The following is a 21,810-nucleotide window of genomic DNA, read 5'->3' as shown; positions in this document are numbered from 1 at the left end:
AAAATATCATGAAGCAGATACTCTGCACTGAAAACAGGTAATGTATATAATACAGATGCAAATACAGTCAGCTCAGCTGTAATGTGATTGGTTGGCTGACATCAGGTACAGGATTATGGGAATCTACGGTATGTTGTAGCAGGTACAGAACATGTGGGAAAAATGGCTAATGATCAACACCCTTCCCAGAGTCACCCTTAACCCTTTCAGGTCTCCTGGCCACTATAGTGGCTTTCTCGGTAGGGGTCTCCTAGTCACTCCCGTGGCAGCATATTTAGGCATGAATGAAAACTGTTGCGTGAGGCTGGTGAATGAAATAAGGATACAAGCCGCTCCCCAGACCCCTCTGCTTCTACCAGGCATGTGTAGATCACAATATTTTAGTTTACACAGTCTGGGAAGAGCCAATCATGGTGGGGGGTTGGGTTGCACGTATTGGTTCTATTATACTGTTGATCTGGAAATATTTTTTACTATTTTGGTATCAGACAGTTCATTTAGCAAAAGAATATTGTTTGCAATATATTTTTACAGCTCTGGAGGATACATAGCTCTCACCTTCCTCCTCCCTTTCATAGCCCCCTTCCTCCACCCCCCTACCTCCCACTGACCCCCCACCCCTCTACCTCCCACCCTTCCACCCTCCACTCTCCCTCCAATCCCCCACCCCCTACATCCTCCACCCTCCTGCTTCCCACCGATCCCACCCCTCTACCTCCCACCCTCCATCCTCCACTCTTCCTCCAATCCCCCACCCCCTGCCTCCCGCTTACGCATATAGCTACCGTGTCACAGGCAAGCAAGAAATTTCTGCATTGTATGTCTCAATATTTATTCATTTCCTGGGTGTTAGAGTGTCTGATTGAGGGAAAATATATACAGATTTAAGATTTTAGGTTTCTAAGGTTGTTTCTGTAGCCTTTTATACACGTACCATGCATTTATTTGTTACCAGGCGGACATACACGTGCAACGAGTGTTGCCTTTTTCAATGACAAATGATTGTTCGTATCTTCTTCCTTTTTTCTGATATATATTTCATGAGTTTCTCACATTTCCTGGTTATACTTATAACACCGTCAATTTTGAGAAATAGTAAGTACTTGATCACTGTCTCTACTGTTGCCTGTAAGTACACAGGATGATATAGTTAGCAACAATGAAATAAACATATGTACATAACAAAAGGCAAGCTTGTAGGCTTACCCTCATGTCCTCACCCCCACAGCCCTGGATATTACTAAGCAAAATAAGAGCAAAGTAAAATAAATTAGTAGTAACTAGTAAGTAAGTGATAGTTTTATAAGTATCTTGTAACTGTTTAGTTTGTTGTTTGTAAAGAAAACATCTCAAGAATCATTCACAAATCACGTGAGATATAATGTACAGTACATATATCAGTGCACTGTTTTTTATGGAAAAACATGGAAACAAACAATCCAATCATGTCGCCTACGCACTAAGAAATCACCTACCCACCAAGACGGCAATACTCACCACGCTACCACACACCACTTGCTACGCAACTTCCCATCATTTTTGCAGCATTTGTATGGCGACTAGAGCTCTAATATTTTATAGGCAGATGTGTATTACTTCCTTGTGCATGAATTTGATATTTTTTTCTTTATTTGCAAGCCTTGACTTTTTTCCAAAAAATGCATCTGTCAAATGTGACCTTGGGACCTATTTGAGACCTGAAAGGGTTAATGACCTTATAAGGCTGCCCAAACCACCTCAAACTGGCCTTAAAAGTACTGGATAATAGTAGACGTAATTATAAACGTACACTGTAGTGTAACCCACCTGAAGTAGAAAAGTAGACTGGCTTGGTGTGAGGGTATATCTGAAACTGGTAGAGGCAATTATTGCCCTTTGGCATGGTCTTGAAATACCTTATCTCTCTCTTGTCACTGCCATTGCTCAGCCTTCAACATAAATCCCTCAAAGTCAGTTGCAGACACAACTGACACCACATCGTCATCAATATCCATAGATTGTTTATGAGTTCCTTGTGGAGATGATTGGTTAAGTGAGGTAAGGTAGCGCGTGATTAGAGTTTGTGTTCCATTATTCATTTTCTGCTTCTGCATCTCTTGTAGCACACAGCTCTGCCTACATGTGCAAACACTTCTGTCCTCTTATTTGATGATGTGTCATAAAACATAACCTGTTCTTTAAGGGTATCACATGCAGAAAATATGTAAACAGAAGGAACACAAAGCATTCAAATTATATGACTTCACTTTCACTTTCTCTGGAGGTGGTGGTTTGGCTTCTTCATGGCTGTGTTAGGCTGCAGATCTTTACATTACAGCCTCCAGAGTTACCAGTTCAGCATCTGCCGCATTACTGACCTCCAATGTCTCTGCAGTCACTGACTTCTCACCCGGTAGCTTCCATTTAACTGCGACTGCTTTCATCTGCATAGTTGAGTCTGAGCACAGCTACTGTTGTGGACAGTGGTGATGGAGATGCAGGAGCAGCGCCCGCCAGGCGTGATTAGTAGCCAGTCTTTTAGCTTGCTTCATGACTAATAGAAACTCATCAACTTTTTGAGGATAATTTTTTTCCCAGAAATTATTAACATTGATCATATTTACACTGATGTCACTGGTAACATCACATGCATCATTTTCTACTTCCTTTTCATTACCCACACTCATGTACTTAGTACCATTTTTAGAGGCAACAAGTACAGGATCAGGTTTGCCTTCATCCAAATCTTGTAAATCATCACTGCCTGAGATATCCAAAAGTTCATGGAGTAAGTAGGTGTGAGCACAGTGATAGCTTACATTGGTAGAGTTTCTTTACTGTTGCAACAGCTTCGTGATTGTTGTTGATGTTCTTGCTTAACGCCAATCTCTCTGGCTGGGTAGACCTGTTGATCACAAGTAAGTAACTGCGTCTGTGGGGTCATCTTACAGGCACGGTGCAGTACATACACTGTACAGGGAACTGTTACCTCCATTTGGTAGGCAGTGCCACACCAGGATCAAACCAAGGTCCTCCACAGAGAGCTGCAGGGAAAATAAGGTTTAGCCCTTGGGTAGACACCACACCTTCACCCAGAGTGCACAGCATCTTTTCATTGTTGTAACCTCTAGGTTCATTGGTTAAATTTAAGGAGGTTGTCCTGGGGTAATAACATGACTCAGACACAAGGATGCAAACCTTGAGAAAGCTTGGGTGTTTGTTCATTCATTTACAGAAGCTCCAGCAAGCTTGCATGCATCAGCCTTTATCACCAAATGGCAGCTTCCCATACTGCTTTATCTCTGGTATCCTTTCTGTTCAGTCCCTTATCCCTGGCCACACTCTGTAACCTCATCCCAAGTCATTCTTTCGATTTGCCACTTGCAACCATACCCTCAGTGTTCATTCCTCTCGCCCTCTGCACCCAGTTGCCATCCTCCATCCATTCCACCTGCCTCAAGTCTCATCCTTCCTTTCATCTCCTCAGTTACAATCATAACTCCTCCAGGCCTGTCATTCAGTAATGCATTACACATCCATCCAAAAATTTTCATCTTTGTATTGTTTGAATCTACAGATACTGTATCCTCCTCCTTCACTGCCCATGTTTTGCTGCCATACAGCATTACACTCCTAGCACCTGCTGCATGGAGAAAGAACCCTATCAGTGTCAGGAGGGGCAACAGCTCCATGAACTTCTTCCAGCCTCTCCTTACTCTTTGCTGCCAATCTAGCTCTAGCATTGCCTTCAGCATTTTTTTTTTTTTTAATAACAATGGAGGAAGGAAAAACAAATGAATAAAAAAAAATAATCCATACGCCAGATTACTGGTGTCCTCTGTTCATAAAATATCTGTAACAGTTAGACTTGAACAGCTGTGGGTTGAAATTTGGAGGGAAACAACTCTGGGGAAGCGAGTTCCAGTGATATGTAGTTCGGGGAATGAAAGAATTCTGATGGGCAGAAGTTCTGCAATATGGCTGAGTGACATTCCAGTCATGAGTGCTACCAGATGCCCGTGTAGCATGAGGGAAGGCATGGAGAGGTGGCACCTTAGATGCAACTTCATCTGAGCATTTGCCATAAAAATATCTGTATAATAATGCAAGGGAGGCAGCATTCCTTCTTACTTGCAGGGGAGGTAGTTTATTTGTAATGGCTGAGTTGTTCATAATTCTAACAGCTTTGTTCTGAATTTTTTCTAGTTTTAATGCAACCTCCACATCCATTCCGCAAGGGTGAGCAATATTCAAGCTGAGAGCACACATGACTTATAAATTATTGTATTGCTAACTCTTCATCAGTGAAGAAGTTACGGACTCTGTACAATGATCCAGGTTTCTTTGAGACAGTTTTGGCAAGTGATCTAACATGAGAGGTCTAGCTGAGGGCATCGTTACGTGAGACGCCAAGAAAATCAATACTTTTGGAGATGGGAATATTAGTAGCACTGACGGTAATGTATGAATCTGGCAATATCTGTATATTAGTAAATTGTATATATTTAGTTTTACTAGCATTAAAAGAGACAGGGTTGTTTTGTCCCCATTCACTGATCGCAGATAGATCTTGAATTATGGAGATGGCTGTACTGAGATGAGAGGTAGAGATATTAGACTTTGTAAATGGGCGCTGAGTGTGAATGAACTATGTAGCATTGAGTCATCTGCATATGAGTGGATGGGATTGTGGGTGACAGATTAGAGATCATTAACCCCTCTGTGGCCGAAGGCCCGGAATTTTCCGTGCTCCCCAGGGCGACACCGGGGCCATTTTTTGAAGTTTCTAAAATTGATTTTTTTTTCTTACCATACTGGAGAGAAAGTTCAGATGCGCCTAACAGTGCAAATCCCAGCTTCCTAGACGCATTTTGTGGCTTACAGTGGAGCGCAGAAGTTGCAGAAATATCAGCAACCGATATTGCCGCCCAGGGACACTGCCACATCGCAACTGGGCAGGTGTTGTTATTTTTTTTTTTTTTTTTACCTCCCAAAACAATGTGAATGGTGCTGAAATGTTGTGCATATATGAGATATGATGATATCAAATGATTTCAGTACATTATCTGTTAGGAATGGCTGGAAAAATAAAATGTTATGAATACATTATCACCTTTTTGATATAAAATATGTTTATGGTAGTTTCGAGTTATTTTTTACGTTATTGTTGTGCCCATGCTTGGAAAAGGGAGCGAAAGAGTTGAATTTTCAGTCCTAAATGAGAAAACTGCCACAGGAGAATAAAGTGGAGGGTCAGTCCGATTAGCAATACGGAAGTTGAGTCACAACTTCCAGCTCCCACACCACAAGCATGGCTAAAAATAGAATCGTAATCCAGTTTCAGAACTAAGAATAAGTCTAATTATTACGAATACAGATACAAAGCAGAAATAAATACGTTTACAGATGGGGGAAAGCGTATTTTTTCCATTATAACATGTTCATCTTTCTCCGTCATTTTTCGTTCATCTTTATCATTTTACCTTGTTATTTTTGCAATATACTGTATATTGCTGTCTCGTAAACAGGGTGGTTGTGTGTGTTTTGCAAGGAAGGAAAAAGATTGTATTTTCTGTCTGGGTCGAGATAGTGGGTGTAACTGGGTGTGTTTAGGCATGGCCACGAGTGAAAAAATCGTACATCCACTCGCCACGACAACAGGTGGTGAACTGACAGATGTTACGTGAGAGGGTGAAGTCAAGGTCAGTCTCATGTCCCAGATTTTCGGTCACTTCCCGAAAGTTTTCACAATTTTCTACAAGTTGCATTGCATCAAATGATCCAAACCATTACAGCAAACCTGAGCAAATAGGTAAAGATACCAAGACAAAAATGTATTTTTCTCTTATTATCATGTCTTTTTTGTATGTGCCAGTATTACTTCATAATCGTAAACAGGTGGTTGTGTGTGTTTTGCAAGAGAGGACAAAGATGATATGTTCTGCCTGGTTCGAGATAATGGGTGTAGTTGTGCTTGTAGGCATGGCCAGGAGCGAAAAAATCTAAAATCCACTCATCACAGCAGTAGTCTCTGAACTGCTTGATGAGGGGATATGGGAGTGTAGTGTAGGTCAGTGTGAAGACGTTCAGAATGTTCATTTACTTCCCAAAAAATTTTTGCAGTTTTTTACAGGCTGCGCTCATACGACGCCAGCGGCCATTTATTGGCTAAACGTCATTCGACGCCGGCGGCCACGGAGGGGTTAACATGAACTAGGAATAGGGTTGGTGCCAGAACTGACTCCTGCGGCAAGCTGCCGTTAATTGAGTGGAAATTGGACCATACATCATCTACTTTTACTCTTATTTTCCTGTCACTAAGATATGAAGAAATCAAAGGAACAAAAGACATTAGTCCATAGCAAGGGAGTTTGGACAGCAGGGAACGGTGCCATACTCTGTCGAAAGCTTTAGAGATACTGTAGGCTCTCACAGTGCGCGTCATCACAGTGCGCGAGTGGCCAAAAATCATAACCAAAAACCTTGAATGCACGAGTTTACCTCACAGAACGTGAGATAGAGGCAAAGAGTGGCTCAAAAATGCCATTTTCTATTAGTACGCGACCACTCCTCACACAACGCGTCACGTGTCGTCATGTTGATACGCAGAAATTCCCGGGCATTCTGCTGCACAGCTTGGGGTACAAGGCACTGAGTGCGCCATAATAGTCCTGGCTCGTGCACTGTGTGGATCCGCTTTCTACAGCTAACTTGTCATGTACAATGTTTGGCGTTTTTATTTGTGGCTCCATCCTGGCCTGTACTTCACCGCACCGTGGCTCCAACCCCAAGAGTTAAGAAACTTATGATGCACGCCACCAAGTTAGATATCATCAAGATGAAGGAGGAGGGTCAAGGAAACACCGCCATCGAGAAAGCCGTGGGACTGACTGAATCAACAGTGAGAACAGTGTGGAAGAACTGTGATGCTGTAAGGGCTGTAGTGAATTCATATTGTGCCTCTGACCTAGACGGCCGTTCGCGGGTTGGAAATCGTGCAGTGATACTAATGAAGCAGTATCTTGCCACCTTCATAATAAGGAAGGAAAAGGAAGGTGTTCCACTGAATGGAAGATTTATTCGGAACCAAGCCCAGCTCTTTTACAAGGCAGCATCTCGCAAGTTAAATGTGAACAAACCTTTCAAGGCATCGGTTGGATGGCTGGACCGTTTTTTCAAGCACAAGGAACTCCGTCACGTCAAAGTGTCTGGTGAACGTGCCTCTGCCGACGAGCTGGCCGCGAGAGACTATCCTGCAATATTTAGAGTGCTTCTTGAAGAGGGACAGTACACCAAGGACCAGATCTACAACGTTGATGAAATGTTGTTATACTACAAGGCCATGCCCAAATCAACTTACATCGCTAAACGACAGAAACAAGCCCCTGGTCACAAGCTCCAGAAGTGTAAGATGATGGTAATGTTCACTGTAAACCTGTCTGGGAGCCACAAGATGAGGCCAGTTGTTGTACACACAGCTTCACACCCAAGGTGCTACAAAAACCTCACGAACGTGGATGCAAGTCGCGTGTACTGATACAAGTCTGCAAATGGTTGGATGACCGGGAACATTATGGCAGACTGGTTAACGAGGCACTGCGTCCCCGATGCCAGGGCCAAGTGTCAGGAACTGGGCATTCCATTTAAGATGTTCCTTGTGCTTGACAATGCACCAAGTCACCCTCCATACCTAGAAGATTTGCACAAGGATTGTTGTTTTGTGTTTCTGCCGCCCCGCACGACGTCGCTAGTGCAGCCACTGGATCAAGAACTGATCGCCACTGTGAAGCACTTCTGCCATAAGCAGGTGTACAACTACCTACGCAGGAAGACTGACACACAAGAGGAGCTTCATGCCCTACAAGAAGATCATGACGAAGACCTATATGAGGCACCTGCTCCTCTTCCATCTCCGCCAGCAGCTGTATCCCGACCCACCACAGGTGACGACTGTTGAGGCATTTTAGCGTTATTTTACAGTGAAGGAGGCAGTTGAATTTCTCCTACAAGCGTGGCACCAGATTACAACTGCAACGGTGAACCATGCATAGCAAATCCTCGTGCCTCACTCATGCACGACTCAGGAGACGGCCATTCAACCACTGTCCGAGGCTGAGGCAGCAACATTGACAGCAGCACAAGCTGTACCAGGTTTCGAGGACGTTACATTGGCGGACATACGAGAAGTGCACGCTGCTAATGAGGAACAGCCTCCCGAGGAAGTGTTGCAATGGATAGACGAGGCTGACGCAGAGCCCGACACCAGGCAGAGTCAAGTTGAGCAGCCTAGTGTGATGGAGGGCAGGACTGAGCTGTGTATGTCAAGAATAAGCAAGATCCTTGTTGCCGTGGATAAGCTCAGGGAAGAGGTGAAGGAACAGGAAGTGAGCAGCCTAAGAACGGAGGAAGTTCTGGTTGGTATCGACAAACCCTTCCGTTTCTACACAGACAGGCACAGGCAAGAAATAAACAGAAGACAGACGCTCATAACAAGTTACACACAGCGGGCTCAAGTTAGTGAAATTGAGGAACCAGCTATATTGTCAGCTCCTGTTCCTGTTGAGGATGAAGAGGATGCAATGTCAGAAGTGTCAGCATTGGACTTCGAGGGGTCTATGGCCGAAGTGAGTGACTTTGAGGCTCCTGGGGAAGGTGCTCGAGAGGAGTCTGTGGAGGGAAGTGTTGGTGCGGCAGGAGGTGCAGTGGGGGGTGCGGCGCTGTAAGTGTTGCCGCGCCTCAGAACCCCCGTTATTTAAGTCCATCAGGCCTATTGTCTGCTGTTGTTAAGGTGACTACCCATACTTTTGTTATTGTAGCTATATCTGTAGTTCAATGTTTGAAAAATATGACCTTTATTATGTCTCTAAGGGCCAAAAATGTCCAGGTATGAGGGGGTACCGCCGATATGTAATTTTTCCCATAAGATTATGTATTGTCAGTGCGCGAGGTCGTGGACCGCCCAATCTCTCGCGCACTGTATGAGCCTACTGTATCAAGAGCTACTGCATGAGTTTCTCCATGTAGATCAATTGATTGATGGATGGTACAAGTTAAGAGATTGAGTATGTCAATGGTGGATCTTTCGTGGCAAAAACCATATTGTCTATCACTAATTAAATTGTTGGATTCAAGATGTTTAACAATGTGCTTATTAATTAAAGTTTCAAATACCTTACCAAGAGAAGATGTGACAGCTATTGGTCTGTAATCAGAGGGGTCAGACGAATTTGCTTTCTTCGGAATTGGGTGGATATTGACATCTTTCCATGAATTTGGGAATAAAGAAGTACTGTACGTATGCATAGTCTGAATAATTTAGCTAGAACAGAGGCAAGTTCAGGGGAACACTTTTTCAAAACAATTGGCAGAATTCCATTTGGGCCTGGAGCTTTGTTGGTAGGTAAATTGTCTAGGATGGATTTTACGTATCTTGTCTGTATTTTAAGTGGGGCAGTTTCGTGAGAGTCAAGTTCTAGTACTGGGACATTCTGGCTGGTATCATCTATGGTAGAGCTTCTGGCAAATGTACTGGCAAAAATATCTGCTTTCCCACACGGGTCATTTGTAATGTTGCCATCTGAAGATTTTAGTGGGGGAATGGAAGATGACTTGTTAAAGTTATTATTGAAAGAATTAAGAGTTGACCAGAATATTCTATTGTCATTAGGGTTGTTAAGTAGTTTTGATGCTTGCTATTGAAGAAAGTTTGATTTAGCTAGATTTAATACAGCTTTTGCATGATTTCTAGCAGTTTTAAATTGGGAGAGTGATTCAGATGTTTTTGATTCTAAGTAAGAGTTATATGCAAATGACTTTTGGGCTGTTGCACTGGCACAGTTGCCATCAAACCATTTTGGAGAGTTTGATCTTTTAGTGAACTGTTGACTTGGTATGTATAAATCCATACCAGCTGTAGTCCTTCCAAAATATCCAGATCGTTTGGGCATTGTCCCTCATGGTAGTTCCCCTTCGTGCGATGCTGCCGAATCTGTACCAAAACACACCTCTCTGTCTCATGTCAGCTATTTACTACTTCTAAATGAAGTTTATTTACAGTATATATATACATATATATATTCATTAATTCATTCATTGCCAGACGCCACGTATCCCAAACGGGGTGGCCAAGAGCTCAGAGTTAATTGTTTTACAGGGAGGGGCACTAATCCTCCACCAACCCCACTTGACACGTAGGGAGAACGTTATGCCAACAGCATCTGGTGTTCCCAGGCGGTCACCCATCCAAGTACTAACCAGACCCAACGTTGCTTAACTTCGCTGATCGGACGGAAAGCGGTGTACTCAACGTGGTATATAATATATATATATATATATATATATATATATATATATATATATTTCTCTGATAAGGCTATACAGTGTAAGAAAATGCCTATTGTTTTTATTAATAACAATGACTTTTTATAAATACCTCAACACTTGGCAAACAAATTAATCAATCAATCAGTTGCCAGATGCCATAATCCCATAAGGGGTGGCCATTGACTTTGAGTTATTTGTTTTATGGGGAGGGGCACTAACCCTCCGCCAACCCACTTGTTGACACGTAGGGAGCACATATGGTTTGGTTGTATGGTTACCACCCAGCGTTGTAAATGGTTTCTTGGCATACAGGAAACCATTTGGCTTGTTACTCAACGTAAAGCCACCTGTAAAGGAAAGAAAAGCAATAAGAAGAGACAGGAAAGATGCCAAACTTCTTATATTTATCACAACTGGTATTTAGGCCAGTTCTTTTGTATCAAAACTTAAATCCGTTGTGCCAGCCAGGAGTTAAGCATCAGCAAACATTTGTTCATTATTATTATTAATTATTGATTATCAGGGGGTAAAGATCACACTTTCTCAGAGGCTAACAGTACTAATGATACAGCGTTCGTGACTAGTCTCTGCTGTGTACTGTTGAGAAAGTTTATAAAATTCTCATCTTTCGAGAACTGGCGATGTAAGCCAGCATAAAGTAAAACTTACTACTTGATTTCACAAGCCAATTCTTTGTGTTTACCTTCAATTAATATCAGCTTTTAATTCTTAAATTCACATCCCCCCATGACATCTGGTGACCTCATTCCAGGATATTAACTCCTAGCTCTAAAGTTATTAACGAAATAATACTCACTCCTGCGACAGTGAACCCTCCTCTACAGGAGATAAGACTGGTCACCACCAGCCTGTGCCTATACTCTTTACTCTCGATTATTGGCATTTCTCTCCGAAACAGTACGATTCACTAGTCCCCCTGCAACAGTGAATCCTACCAGTTTAGTTACCTCAACACTTGGCAAACAACTAACTAAAAAAACAAACAATAAGCCTCGGACAAGGACTGACCAAACGATGACGACCAAGGACCGGACAAAGGACATGGTAATTGGAACTTGGAATGTAAGGGGAGCGAATGATGAAGTGAAAGAGAGAGAGATTGTCCAGGTGCTTGAGGGTGTGAAAGTGGATGTATGTGGAATAACTGAAACAAAATGGAGAGGAGAAAGTGTGAGAGAATGGGAGTATGGATGGGGTATATGTGCAGGAGTAGGTGAGAATGAGAGGGCAAAGGAAGGAGTATGTATTGTTGTGAGTAAAAGATGGAAGAAGAGCATAAGACAGTACGGATCAGTTGGGTCAAGGATTGTGTGGGTAAAGTTGAAAGTTGGAATACAAATGTGGGCAATTGTGTGTGTGTATGCGCCAACGCAAGAACGTGCTAGAAGAGTGAGAGAAGAGTTCTGGACAAATGTAGAAGTGTGCATGGAAAAGTTTGGAAGGAATGAGAGTGTGTTTTTGATCGGTTATATGAATGGTAAAGTTGGGAATGTGAAGGTGGATGGAATAGTTGGTGGGTGGGGTGTGCCTGCTGAGATAGATGAGAATGGGAGTGCTTTAGTGGACATTTGTGCTGGGAGGGGGTTGGTGATAGCCAATACCCTCTTCAGGCATAAAATGATCCACAGGTATACATGGCGAGTGATGAGAAGGGTGGGTGGTGAACTGAATGAAAGGAAGGCAATGATTGATTATGTGTGTTTGGATGAAAGGATGCAAAGATGTGTAATGGATGCAAGAGTTTATAGACGTTGGGAGAGTGGACTTTCTGACCACTACTTGGTGGTGGCCAGAATTAGAATGCAAGTAAGATGGAGGAATAGAAGAAGGGAAAGATGAGAGGAAGGAGTAGTTGCAAGGAGAGTGGAAAGGTTACAAGAGGATGAGAAAAAGGCAGAGTATAAGAGAGAAGTGGAGGAACGATTGGGCAAATATGAATTGGAGCAGATGGGAGACGTGGAAGGTGTGTGTAGGATATTTACAGAAGAAATATGTGCAGCATGTGATGTGGTGTGTGGAAGGAAGAGAAGACAGAGGGGGGTGCAAGGAACAGTGTGGTGGACTGAAGAGGTGAGACAGGCTGTGGCACAAAAGAAGAAAGCATACAAGGAATGGATGAGAAATAGGGGCGTGGAAGAAGTTGAGAGGCGGAAGAGGGAGTTATATATAGAGAGGAAGAGAGAGGTGAAAAGATTAGTAAGAGAGAGTAAGAAGAGAGTGGATGAGGAATTTGGAAGGAATTTGAGTGTAAAGTGGAGGGACTATAAGAAAATGTTCTGGAAAGAGGTGAAAAGAGTAAGACAGGGTGGAAGTGAAGTTAGCAGGGGAATGAAAGATAAAAATGGTAGATTACTAGTGGAGAAGGGAGAAAAAGTGAGCAGATGGAGAGAACACTTTAAGGAATTGTTGAACATAGAGGATGGAAGTAATGCGAGTATAAGTGGCTGGGGAATGGCTGGGAGAAGGAGGGAGGTGAGAAGACAGGAAGAAATCAGTAGGATAGAAGTTGTGGAAGCAATGAAGAAAGTTAAATCGGGGAAAGCCCCAGGAATTGATGGAGTGTGTGGTGAAATACTGAAGCATGGGGGAGAGATAGTAGTAGAATGGATGTGGAAGATGTGCAGATTGGCCTGGGAGGAAGGTAGAGTCCCGGAGGATTGGAAGTCAGGTATAATTATTCCCTTGTACAAAGGAAAAAGGGAAAAAGAAGTGTGTGGTAATCATAGGGGCATTTGTCTTCTTAGTATAATAGGAAAAGTGTATGGTAAGATACTTATTGACAGAGTTAGAGAAAGAACAGAGAAATTAGTTGGAGAAGAACAGGGAGGCTTTAGGAAGGGAAGAGGTTGTGTAGATCAGATATTCATTCTTAGATCTTTAGTGGAAAAGTTTCTAGAGAAGGGAAAGAAGTTGTATGCAGCTTTCATGGATTTGGAGAAAGCATATGACAGGGTTGGTAGACAAGGATTGTGGAAAGTGTTAAGAATATATGGAGTAGATGGGAAGTTGTTGAATGCTGTGAAGAGTATGTACGATGGTGCGAAGGCTGCAGTGCGTGTGGATGGTGAAGTAAGTGAATTTTTCTCTTTGAAAGTTGGTTTGAAACAGGGATGTGTCATGTCTCCATGGTTGTTCAATCTGTACATGGATGGGGTAATAAAAAAGGTACAAGGTATGGTAGTGGATGTTGGAGTGGCCCTGGTGAGAGAGGATAGTGTTTGGAAACTCCCTGTACTGTTGTTTGCAGATGATACTGTGTTCTTGAGTGAAGATGATGGGGAGCTGCAAGGCTTGGTGGATGAGTTTGGGAGAGTGTGTAAGAAATGGAATCTAAAGGTGAATGTAGGGAAGAGTAAAGTGATGGTCTTTGAGAGAGGTGAAGTCAGTGAATGTACAGCGAGGTAGGATGGTGAGAAATCGGAAAATGTGAGTACGTTTAAGTATTTGGGTAGTGTGATGAGTAAGGATGGAGGTTTGGAGGGTGAAGTGCTTGAAAGGGTACAGCAGGGAAGAAAGGTTGCGGATTCTTTGAAAGCAGTGATAGGAAACAGGGAAGTGAGCATGGAAGTGAAAAAGTTACTACATGACAGTATTGTGATACCAACTCTAACGTACGGAAGTGAAGCTTGGATGTTGTTGGAAGGACACAAGTCAAGAGTGAGAGCAGTGGAAATGAGTTATTTAAGAGGAGCCTGTGGAGTCACATGGAGAGATAGGCTGACGAATGAGGATATAAAGGAGCGTTGTGGTGTGGATGTGGATGTGATAGGAAGCGTTATGAGGAACACACTGAGGTGGTTTGGCCATGTGGAGAGGATGGAGGGTGAAAGACTGACGAAGAGAGTGTATGTGAGTGAGGTGGAGGGGGGAAGAGGGAGGGTGAGGCCGAGGATGAGATGGAGGAATGGGGTGGAGAGGTATATGAGAGAGGGGGGTGTGAGTTGGGAGCAGGGCAGTGAAATGGTGGGGGACAGGGCGACTTAGAGGCGATTTGTTTGTGGCCACCCCAAACGGGATTGAGGCATCTGGCAATAGATAGGTAGATAGATAGAACTCTTGGCAATGTTGCTTTCCAATGCTGTCACACTTGTAGGTGAGTCAATGAGGGTAGGTCAGGTGTCAATCCGCAGGCCACTTCCTCTCTGACCGCCATCAAAGATGGAAGCTCCTACTCCTACTACTTGCCCTCGTCTGCTCCACAGTCAAGGAAAAGAACTTATTTACAGCATAAATAAGTATTTTTTAGAAGAGAAGGCAAACAGGGGACCTATAATTGATCCCTCAAAAGCTGTTGCTCGAACAGAGAGAGAGAGAGAGAGGCAGACAGACAGTCAGGAGGCTTTTCCTCAAATTCTAATAATTCATAAAACCATATAGACTTTTTATAGAAATAAATCTCCATCAAATGTTGATTTTATATACAGAGAGAGAGAGAGAGAGTGAGCTGGGAGTGAGGGTTAACCCTTGTCTCTAATCTGATAATTGTCCCAGTAGAACTTGTGGCAACGTCGCACGTAGGGGAACTCCCGTGAGGGACAACGCCTAAAAGATCTGGATATTTTGGAAGGACTATAGTATTAAGTCGCGAATGTGGGACTGGGTAGAATTGGGACCACTAGAGAAGAAAGACTGCCATGGAATGTCAGCAAGAAATCCATCCCAGTTTGCCCTCTCAAAGTGCCATCAGGTCACCCTGACAGGTTCAGAATGGGGAGGTGTTGGGGGGTTAACTAATGAGGCTTTGGTGAGATTGTGGTCAGAAGATCCAAGTGGTGACAGTACCTCTATCCTGTATTGATCTGGATTATTTGTCAAGAATAAATCCAAGAGATGGGCATTATGATCAGGATTATCAGGTATTCTAGTTGGTTGCTTTACCAGCTGGGTGAGATTAAACGATTCTGCAAACAGTTCGCACTCTAGACCAGTGTTGTCAGTCCTGGCAGAATGCAATAACTATTCAACATTATGTATGTTAAAATCACTCAAAATGGTAATTTTGTTGCTAAGGGCAAGGTTAAGGTTACTCAACTGTGTGGATATGGAATCAAATACACTGGGTACCGAAGAAGCATTGGGGGAGCAATAGACTACACAGATATATTAGGTAATATTTTGACAATTTAGTTTATGAGTAATCAAAACTGGATGAAGTGAAGTTTAAAATAGTATCAACTGCATATTGGGATTTGATATAACAACAGGTGCCGCTCTTGTTACGGAAGTTTGTAAGGAGATGGTAACCAGGAAAACAAAATGGGGATATATCAGTAGAGGGTGAGATTTGTGGTTCTTTGTGGAAAATGGCCGAAGGGAATATGGACTGAAGGAAAAATGTCATGTCCCTCAACAAAAGAGGACTCGTCCACTATCTATTCTTCTATCTATGCCGTCATCTACAGCCTCCTTTCTGGTCGTTCTTTAGCCACTGTTGTAGACAGCCATGGTTCTTCTCCTAGGTCTGTCAACAGTGGTGTTCCTCAGGGCTCTGTCCTATCACCAACTCTTTTCCTTTTATTCATCAGTGATCTTCTGAGCTGTACATCTAACCCTATCCACTCGTACACTGATGATTCCACCCTTCACCTTTCCATTCAGCTCCTGCAACATCCATCCCAGCAGTTACTGAACAGATAAAGGATGGGGTTATGGCACACCTAATATCTAACTTGGTTCGTATCTCTGACTGGGGTAAAAATAATCTGGTTGTTTTTAATGCATCAAAGACTCAGTTTTTACACCTAACACCCCAACAAAATCTTCCACAGAAGTACCCACTAGTGTTTAATAATATCCAGCTGAAGCCTGCATCATCCTTGAACATGCTTGGGGTTTCATTCACTGGGGATTTATCTTGGAAAGATCATATTACATCTCTTGTAAAATTAGCTTCCAAGAGATTGGGTGTGCTAAGCTGACTCCATACCTTCTTTACCCTTGCACAGCTGTTGATACCTTCTTTACCCTTGCACAGTTGTTGACTTCATACATGGATTTTATTTGCTCCTGTGTAGAGTACAACTCTCATGTGTGGGGAGGCCCTGCACATACAGCTCTTCTCAGTAGGGTGAAGTCAAAGGCATTTCGTCTCATTAACTCTCCTCCTCTTACTGGTTCCCTTCAACCTTTGTCTCTTCACTTCACTGTTGCCTCATTATCTCTTTTCTGTCACCACTTCCATAGTCACTGCTTCTCTGAACTGTCTGCTTGCATCCCTCCACCTTTACAACGGGCATGTAGCACCATCTAGCAACAAAGTCTATCCAGCTCTCTAATGCAAGAGTTAGCCGTTACTCCCAGTCCATCATTTATGCAACAGGTCAACTCTGGAACTGTCTCCCTCTGTCTGTATTTCCTACTTCCTATGATCTCCAGTCTTTCAATTGCAGTGTGTCCAAGCATCTCGAAATGAACAGATCTTGAATTTGGCTCACTTTTGTATTGTTTTTGTTTTTTTCTTGGAAGGAATTGTTTGCAGGCTCCTAGCCATTGGTTCTTCTTATTTTGCATAAAAGATATAAAAAAAACATACTAAGAGACTCTCCAGCAAGAATAATCCTTTCCCATGTCTTTGTTTCAGTATGTGTCCCTTTACGTATAGCACACACAAAAACAGCTTTATATTGCAACCTATCTCTGATACCACTAATATCATACACACCCACTTATCACAAATATTGCACAAAATGGTGTTGCATCCCACACCCTTGTGACAAACTGTGCATGACCACATTCCCTCTGCTTTGGCAGTTCCCCCCCTCCCCAAGGAAGAAGGAACCAAAGGCCAGGAGCCCACACCTGCCATAGATACACTGCATCATCACTTTGATCCTCATTTTCTCTCAGACCCTTGTACAATACTTTACTTGTACTCCAAGCCATCTCCACTTGGTAAATCTTTCTTCCACTACCCTCTCCTTCTCTGCATCCTGCACCAAGTCATCACCATACAATACCTCCCATGGGAGACCAGTTCTGAAGTCACATAAGAGAGCTTCTAACACCATGAGAAATAAGAAGGGGCATAAAACTGACTTTGATTCACACCAGCATTCATGAAACTCTAATAATGAAAACCCTTGTTCTCTTCCGAGGTGTGCTTCAGCTAACGAAAGGATCTGGAAGAGAATTTGCAGTTCTTTTTACTTCCTTCATGCCTCCACCACAAAGTGCCTGTCAGACCAGTCAAGATTGACAGTTGATATCATCCACACTTTATTGTGGTGCCCGTGAATGCCTGAGTCCTCTGTGTTGTGCTGGTTGTTGAAGCAAGAAGGATGCTTAGTGGGGTCTCTCACAGCACCTTCATTTTATGAGTCCAGGACTGGTTCAGAGCAAACATTACAGAAATGCATGACTTGTCAGCTTTACGTCCCATAACCTGACATTGTTGCTTGGAAGTGTATGTTGAACTGGGCATTGCTCTCCAAAACCAAGCCATCCCATTTAGATTATAAGTCTGGTCACTATTTTACTCTCCTTCCTTGCTGAGTGTCTTCAAAGTTTGAGGAAAATCAGCTACTACCATCTCGTCTGCACTGCTCCACTTTCTTGTTTTTCTTGCTCGTTCCAGCAGGATGCCTTAAACTTGTGGGAATCTTGACCTAAACAACATGCAGCCATTGCATGGAAGGCCTTCTCCCGCTGTCAGATGTGCATAGAGTTGATGAGCTGTCCTTCTTTTTTTCAGGTTATGTACTTGTAGAATATCATGTAAAACTTTTTTAAAACCAGGGCAGCACCAGGCACCCTCAGTCTCCCATCTATCTTGGATGCTCCAAAAGTCTTGACTGTAACGATATCTTTTCCTGGCCATTGTAAATGATTATGATGGTGGATTCATTGACACTGAAAGCCTTGGTAGTGTTAACCTTCTTTTCCCCAGCCTCAGATCAGCAGATAACCTAAGCCTTGTGCTCCTAGGTCACAGACTTACACTCATATCCTCCTGGCTTAGTGTGTGGAGGAGGCATGTTGGCAGGGCAAACAGAAATCGTTTTTACAACATGCATGGGCGTGGAAGAAGTTGAGAGGCGGAAGAGAGAGTTATATGTGGAAAGGAAGAGAGAGGTGAAAAGATTAGTGAGAGAGAGTAAGAAGAGAGTGGATGAGGAATTTGGAAGGAATTTGAGTGTAAAGTGGAGGGACTGTAAGAAAATGTTCTGGAGAGAAGTGAAAAGAGTAAGACAGGGTGGAAGTGAAGTTAGCAGGGGAGTGAAAGATAAAAATGGTAGATTACTAGTGGAGAAGGGAGAAAAAGTGAGCAGATGGAGAGAACACTTTAAGGAATTGTTGAACGTAGAGGATGGAAGTAATGCGAGTATAAGTGGCTGGGGAATGGCTGGGAGAAGGAGGGAGGTGAGAAGACAGGAAGAAATCAGTAGGATAGAAGCTGTGGAAGCAATGAAGAAAGTTAAATTGGGGAAAGCCCCAGGAATTGATGGAGTGTGTGGTGAAATGCTGAAGCATGGGGGAGAGATAGTAGTAGAATGGATGTGGAAGATGTGCAGATTGGCATGGGAGGAAGGTAGAGTCCCTGAGGATTGGATGTCAGGTATAATTATTCCCTTGTACAAAGGAAAAGGGGAAAAAGAAGTGTGTGGTAATCATAGGGGCATTTGTCTTCTTAGTATAATAGGAAAAGTGTATGGTAGGATACTTATAGACAGAGTTAGAGAAAGAACAGAGAAATTAGTTGGAGAAGAACAGGGAGGCTTTAGGAAGGGAAGAGGTTGTGTAGATCAGATATTCATTCTTAGATCTTTAGTGGAAAAGTTTCTAGAGAAGGGAAATAAGTTGTATGCGGCTTTCATGGATTTGGAGAAAGCATATGACAGGGTGGATAGACAAGGATTGTGGAAAGTGTTAAGAATATATGGAGTAGATGGGAAGTTGTTGAATGCTGTGAAGAGTGTGTACGATGGTGCGAAGGCTGCAGTGCGTGTGGATGGTGAACTAAGTGAATTTTTCTCTTTGAAGATTGGGTTGAAACAGGGATGTGTCATGTCTCCATGGTTGTTCAATCTGTACATGGATGGGGTAATAAAAGAGGTACGGTACAAGGTAGGGTAGTGGATGTTGGAGTGGCCCTGGTGAGAGAGGATAGTGTTTGGAAACTCCCTGTACTGTTGTTTGCAGATGATACTGTGTTGTTGAGTGAAGACGAAGGGGAGCTGCAAGGCTTGGTGGATGAGTTTGGGAGAGTGTGTAAGAAACGGAACCTAAAGGTGAATGTAGGGAAGAGTAAAGTGATGGTCTTTGAGAGAGGTGAAGTTAGTGAATGTACAGCGAGGTTGGATGGTGAGGAATTGGAAAATGTGAGTACGTTTAAGTACTTGGGTAGTGTGATAAGTAAGGATGGAGGTTTGGAGGGTGAAGTGCTTGAAAGGGTACAGCAGGGAAGAAAGGTTGCTGGTTCTTTGAAAGCAGTGATAAGAAACAGGGAAGTGAGCATGGAAGTGAAAAAGTTACTACATGACAGTACTGTATTGTGATACCAACTCTAACGTACGGAAGTGAAGCTTGGACATTGTTGGAAGGACACAAGTCAAGAGTGAGAGCAGTGGAAATGAGTTATTTAAGAGGAGCCTGTGGAGTCACGTGGAGAGACAGGCTGACGAATGAGGATATAAAGGAGCGTTGTGGTGTGGATGTGGATGTGGATGTGATAGGAAGCGTTATGAGGAACACACTGAGGTGGTTTGGCCATGTGGAGAGGATGGAGGGTGAAAGACTGACGAAGAGAGTGTATGTGAGTGAGGTGGAGGGGGGAAGAGGGAGGGGGAGGCCGAGGATGAGATGGAGGGATGGGGTGGAGAGGTATATGAGAGAGGAGGGTGTGAGTTGGGAGCAGGGCAGTGAAATGGCGGGGGACAGGGCGACTTGGAGGCGATTTGTTTGTGGCCACCCCAAACAGGATTGAGGCGTCTGGCAGTAGATAGATAGATAGATGACCTTGGGCAGTATGGTGTGTTCTGTGGGATGTAAGCACTGTGCCCAGAGCATGGTGGGAGGGTGATGGTGGTAAAAGTACAATGTCACTGGCTTGGATGGAAGGGTGCACAGCGATCCATTGAGCAGTCATGTGACCTAGGCTGCGACAGATATGTCTGACAGTAACAGCTAATGCCATATTTGAGCTCATAGTCCACTGCATGGTGGGCATAATTGCAATGTGGTAACTTTGAAGACCTAACAAATGTCATTCATTTTAATCAGCATTGTGGGAGAGCACTGAAAATACTCATAGTACTTGCAGATGCAAGTACAGTGTACAGTACAAATACAAATTTGATCCCAACCCTGCTAACGGCATTTGATCTAGTAGTTGGTCAAAGAATTTTGGAAGTCTTTAATGGCCAGTAAAATGTGATTCTTGACAAAGATTGCTGGCTTATATATCCTACCTGTTCCACTGACTCACTCTGACTGGGCTGGCTCAACAACAGCACTCCCAACAGCCCCTCCCCCCTTCCCCCCCCCCCCCCAAGGTGCCAACATACCTACAAACACACCCAGGAAACATAGTGGCTTTTTGATGAAATGCAGTCACTTTGTTTATTACATGATATGACAGGAATGCTGTTTTCAGTATCACATTCACCAAGTATCCAGTGATGAGAATCTTTTATTAATGCACTGCTATTATCACTAGTTATGTAATAATAGTTTCAACATAGATTAATTTGGTCTGCTGCAATGGCAAGACCTGCACAAAGCACTAGTGAAATAATTCAGTGCTTATGCATTGGGTGAACATGTATCAGTTCATCTTGTAACAGGTATCATGACCACAGGGTATATTAGAAGGACTGCAGAGCTGTGGGTATGGAGGAGGTAAGTGTTTAGAAGTTATGGAATTTTCAAGAAATCTCCTAGTTAGGAGTAGAGTTTTGTTGGTCATTAGAATACTGTAATGAAACATTAATTATGCTTATTTCTGCATTCAGTTATTCTACAATTTGACCTTCTTTCTTAACATGACCTCCATATTTGAAACTTGTTTTTGTACAGTGGTAGAACACCAGTTATATTGACAGCTCAGTCTTATGCCAAATGTTCAAATTCCTAGATGTGATTGGATGTTTTTCAGTTAAGGATTTGGGTTGGTCTCCTAGCTTTAAATGTTGAGGATTTCAGTAAGCCATGCTCAGGCCCGCAAGCCCTGAAAGGTGTAATATAGGATTGGATATTGTACCCGCATAATGTGTACTTAAGAATATGTGTGCAGGTGTTGCCTCTGTACTGGGCGTTCTACATCCTGGGTGGATCACTTGTCACGGAGGGTGGGACGCTACTTATGGCTGCTCAAGCTATTCGACGTGGAGCAAGGGAACAGCAGATGTCCTTCACAGAATATGGTAACTCATATTTATTATGCTTAATCTCTTCGCTCACCTTATTGGTGCCAGAATAGTTCAGTCGTAGGACTCACACTTCCTGACTGTAGGGTTGGCAGTTCGAGCCCTCCCCAGGGTAATGTATTTC

At 43.2% G+C, this 21,810-nt stretch overlaps 1 protein-coding gene and 1 pseudogene across 1 annotated transcript in view; one reads left to right on the top strand and one right to left on the bottom strand.

Moving 5' to 3' along the window:
• The window catches only part of ZnT49B (solute carrier family 30 member 9), a 310,034-nt gene that overhangs the window by 219,529 nt on the left and 68,695 nt on the right, over positions 1-21,810 (top strand). Inside the window, exon 8 of the mRNA XM_080278894.1 lies at positions 21,554-21,683. Coding sequence (XP_080135020.1) covers positions 21,554-21,683 — 130 coding nt within the window. The remainder of the gene's footprint in view (positions 1-21,553; positions 21,684-21,810) is intronic.
• On the bottom strand, positions 10,185-10,304 carry LOC145408154 (5S ribosomal RNA; annotated as a pseudogene).

The sequence above is a fragment of the Coenobita brevimanus genome, chromosome 75 (genome assembly GCF_032717465.1).
Source record: "Coenobita brevimanus isolate Jiangsu-jjx chromosome 75, ASM3271746v2, whole genome shotgun sequence".
Lineage (NCBI taxonomy): Eukaryota > Metazoa > Arthropoda > Malacostraca > Decapoda > Coenobitidae > Coenobita > Coenobita brevimanus.
The sequence above is the reverse complement of the archived record's forward strand: the minus strand, read 5'-3'. Positions and strand labels throughout refer to the sequence as shown.